This window comes from Cyphomyrmex costatus, unplaced genomic scaffold (genome assembly GCF_001594065.2).
Source record: "Cyphomyrmex costatus isolate MS0001 unplaced genomic scaffold, Ccosl1.0 scaffold107, whole genome shotgun sequence".
Lineage (NCBI taxonomy): Eukaryota > Metazoa > Arthropoda > Insecta > Hymenoptera > Formicidae > Cyphomyrmex > Cyphomyrmex costatus.
In genome coordinates this window covers 4,715-8,624 of record NW_017275030.1, presented here as the reverse complement: position 1 = coordinate 8,624, position 3,910 = coordinate 4,715, and the positions used below count along the sequence as shown (strand labels likewise).

General features: G+C 37.4%; 1 protein-coding gene across 1 annotated transcript; it reads right to left on the bottom strand.

Moving 5' to 3' along the window:
• Positions 1-2,505: 2,505 nt before the first annotated feature.
• LOC108775438 (leucine-rich repeat extensin-like protein 5) lies at positions 2,506-2,997 on the bottom strand (the record flags this gene model as incomplete). The annotated part of the gene is made up of 1 exon (XM_018541815.1): positions 2,506-2,997. A coding segment is annotated over one exon (492 nt), but the record flags the coding sequence as incomplete, so codon positions are not given.
• Positions 2,998-3,910: the final 913 nt, after the last annotated feature.

Sequence of the window (3,910 nt, the reverse complement as noted above, 5' to 3'; positions counted from 1 at the left end):
GATGATGAATTTTCTGTGTAATCTGTAACAATAGTATAATCAGTTTTTATAATTTTTATATATTGACGATCTGATTTTTATTGATATACATTTTTTAAGTTTTTGTGGGGATAAAATAATGATGTCCATCTCTAAAGGTTAGACAGTTTTATAATTTTTTAACACAATTTATACGTAGTATGAGATTTATTAATCGTTTGTTAATTTATTTTACTTATTAGCTTGTTTTTTGATTCGATCTTTCAATCGCTTGGTCAACAATAAGACATGGAGATGTTCACATTAGATTTTTCCAATTAACGAATAACTTTCAATTATCATGATGTTACTTCTGAGGATGGCTCAATCCGAGAGCCGAAACGTTAAGTAGTATTGTAATTTTGTAATCATTTATGTTTTTGTTTTATTAATGTATAATTCAGAATTATGTAAGATGATATTTTATTATATATGACAGTTATGTTTTATCTATCGTTTTAAAAATTTTATTTTGTATGACTCTTACGACGTCCTTTGCTCATTTCGTTTGTTGTTTATATCTGAAACTTTTTTTCAGAAAATGCATTCCTTTCAAGATAATCCGGCGGGGAAGTTAAAATGGGTCACCCTATATACAGGGTGATGCTTTTAACTTGAGACATTCAAATATCTAAAAAAAGTAAGCACACTACAAAAAAAATGTTAAGAATCAAAATTTCATCATTTCGAGGGGGACATACAATGACGTTAAAATCAGATCCCCCACCCCGTCCCCTGGGCGGTGAGGGGGGGCAAGTTTTAAATCTTAAATGGGAACCCCTATTTTTTTTATTGCATATTCGGAATCTTTGGCTAAAAACACATACAATTTGTCTGAAACATTTTTCTCGTTTCATGATAGATGGCGCTGTAATCTTATTGAGAACCCATGCTTACGATTTTGCAATACATTAACAATAAAAATACCACGTTTTCATTGTTAATACTCGAAATTAGTCTTAAAACAAATTTCTCATTATTTTTTATTACTCATTAATTACTTCTCAAAAAACTTACTTTTAGCGTAGAAATTGACAGCATTATCAAAATTTCTTCCAGCTTCTCCATACACCAGAACCATTCCAATTTTTTCTCGTACAGTTAGATACTCCATTGTAAAGTAGTATTTGGAATAATCTTCGATTTAAGTAAAGTGAGTTTTGTTTTAAAGTTTTTTTTTTTTCATTTGTACTGTAATTTAAGAAAAGATAAAAGTAAACACTTTCAAAGTGTTTCGTTGGCCTTGTTAAATAATAGTACTATATGGGTTCTTAAAGATTAAAGGTACACTTGTGTTTTACTTTTTAATTTGGTAGAATTTAACTTGGCGTCGACTGTTGATATCAAATCTTTATACAAATAATACATATCATTGATTTAAGTAAATAATAAGGATAATACTACGTAGGTTTTTTAAGATTAAAATTTAACTTGGCGCCGACTATTGATATCAAATCTTTTATACAAATGATACATGTCATTAGAATTAAGTAAATAAGGATAATATCACGTAGGTTTTTGAAGATGGTTCTACTAAACAGCAAATGTGATTGGTCAGTTTCACAGTCGATTAAGTAATTGACGTTGGTGAAACTGGCCCAAATGGTTTTTTGACCAGCAGCACCCACTTTTAGCGCTTTTATCTACCTTTTTTTTTAAAAAGGTAAGTTTATATATACATACAAAAGATACATGTCATTAGAATTAAATAAGTGTATAAGAATGGTACCTCTTACATCTTTAGAGATAGAATTTTTAAAGACTAGTCAATTAAACGATATATTTTACGGGAAAAATCCATATTATATGACATAATAGTGAAATAAAAGAAGGGAGGATGTGCAATGTTAGAATTTAACTTGGTGTACAAATGATACGTGTTATTAGATTTAAGAAAATAATAAGATAAAAAAAAACAGTAGTTCCCTTCTCTTCTTCTTCAGTAATACCCAACAGTTCCGAACTTTCTGATTTGACTAAGTCTAACTGGAACATGTACTTGAATACCTCATTATGAATGCCAAGATTTTTTATATATATATTAATTTCCATTTCATTATCTTGCAATAACAAAATGTATTACGTTAAAATAGACAATTTGGTATAAGAATTCTATTAAAATTAATACTGATCTTTTGGGATTTAATTTTGAATTATAAAAAATTATTATTTTGATCTCTCACCTAGAACATTATAACTGATTCAAGATTATGGAGCACATAAGAATTCTTTTTAAATTAATACTTGTGGTAATTTATCACATTACGTAATAACGTTGATAAAATTCATATAAAATCAATGTTTCAAAATGTTAATGTAATGTTCCTTGCTTACTGGGCTCTTTATTCAGCTCTTACATAAGATAGTAATATTTGGGCGTGATGCGCTAGATTCACTTTAGTGTCCGTGCAAAGACTTCAGGGTGCCTTCCGGCGCCCGTTTATGGAGGATTTTTGTGGGGTGCCTTTCGGCACCCGCAGGAGGGAGTTACTCTTCAGATGAGTCGGACCCAAAGAGTTCCCTCAGTTGTAGGCGCTTGGCCTTGCTGGCCTTGCGCAGGCGCCCCGGTGTTCGGGGGCGCTTCCTCGGCGTCCTGGGCAGAGGGCTGATCGGCTCAGGCGGCGGAGATGGCCGCGGCGGAGATCTCAATGGCCGGCCGGCCTGGCTTGCCACCGATGCGGTTGTCACTGGCTGCGGCAGAGGTTGCTCGTCGGTCTGCGTGGCAGTAGACCTGGTGGACACTCGTCGCCTCCGAGGATCACTGGGAGCTTTCTCCGGGCTGCCCTCCAGCAGCGTCAGCTGCCAAGGGAGAAAGGTGATCCCTGCGTCCAGTGGTTTCTCCGTAACTGGGAGGTCTGTCGGCGGTGCTGGTTGTCGTCGCTGCGGCTGGTATGCGACAACCTTCCTCGTGGTCGGGATGCCCGGAGGACCTGGAGGGTCCGTTTCCGTCGTCGCGGCAGTCTGGCGGCTACTATGTCCCTGCGGTTGGTGAAGGCGATGGAGGGCTCCCGAGGGAGCTTACCCTCGTAGTGCAGAGGCTCGCACTGAAAGACTGAGACCTAAAAAATGGGCTCGCCCTAGAGGCCTGTAAGAAGGCGCACTCTGAGCGTCAGAGGCCTTGTGTTTACCACAGGCACACTCTGGAGGTTACGTTGGATCAACTCCACACTAGTTAGAGGCTCCGAGAGCTCCTCTTCACTGCGTAGGAAGATCTGCTGGGTGGTCTCGTTGCTTCGTATATATCCCCGTGCGGAATACTCTTGCACACGGGCGAACGCTCGACCGCGTGGCCCTCACGCGGCGGCGGTCGTAACTCCCGCCGGGCGGTATAGGCGCCAGGCGCTCGGCTAGCGCCGGCGCTCGCGCCTCAGGGGCGGCGCGCTCGCGTCTCGCCTGCCGGTATTGTGGCGGAGGGGCCGCCACAATACTCATCATTTGTAATTCATTTTTGAAATATAAAAACTGTTATTTCGATCTCTCACCTAGAACACTATATTTGATTCAAGATTTTGAAGCACATGTGTGTGAGTTACAGTTTTCAATCACGTGTATCTTCATAAAGTATACATTTTCAAAATATTATTCTAATTCATAATTAAAATTGTGAGGAACGATTGTTCTGTTAATCAATTTCGTAATAACATTATACCAAAACACTTATTACGTTTATTAGTGTATTTGATTATGTATATGTAAAAGATTTTGACATTGGAATTAATACATATTAACTTCCATTGCATTATCTTTCAATAACAGAATGTATTATGTTAAAATATTTTAGAGAACGTCAATGTAGACATACTGGAAAAGCACCGTTCGGATACTATCACCAAGAAAGAGAAATCATAATAAAGTTCTTAATTCTGAACATTAGAAAGAAACATACAATAAC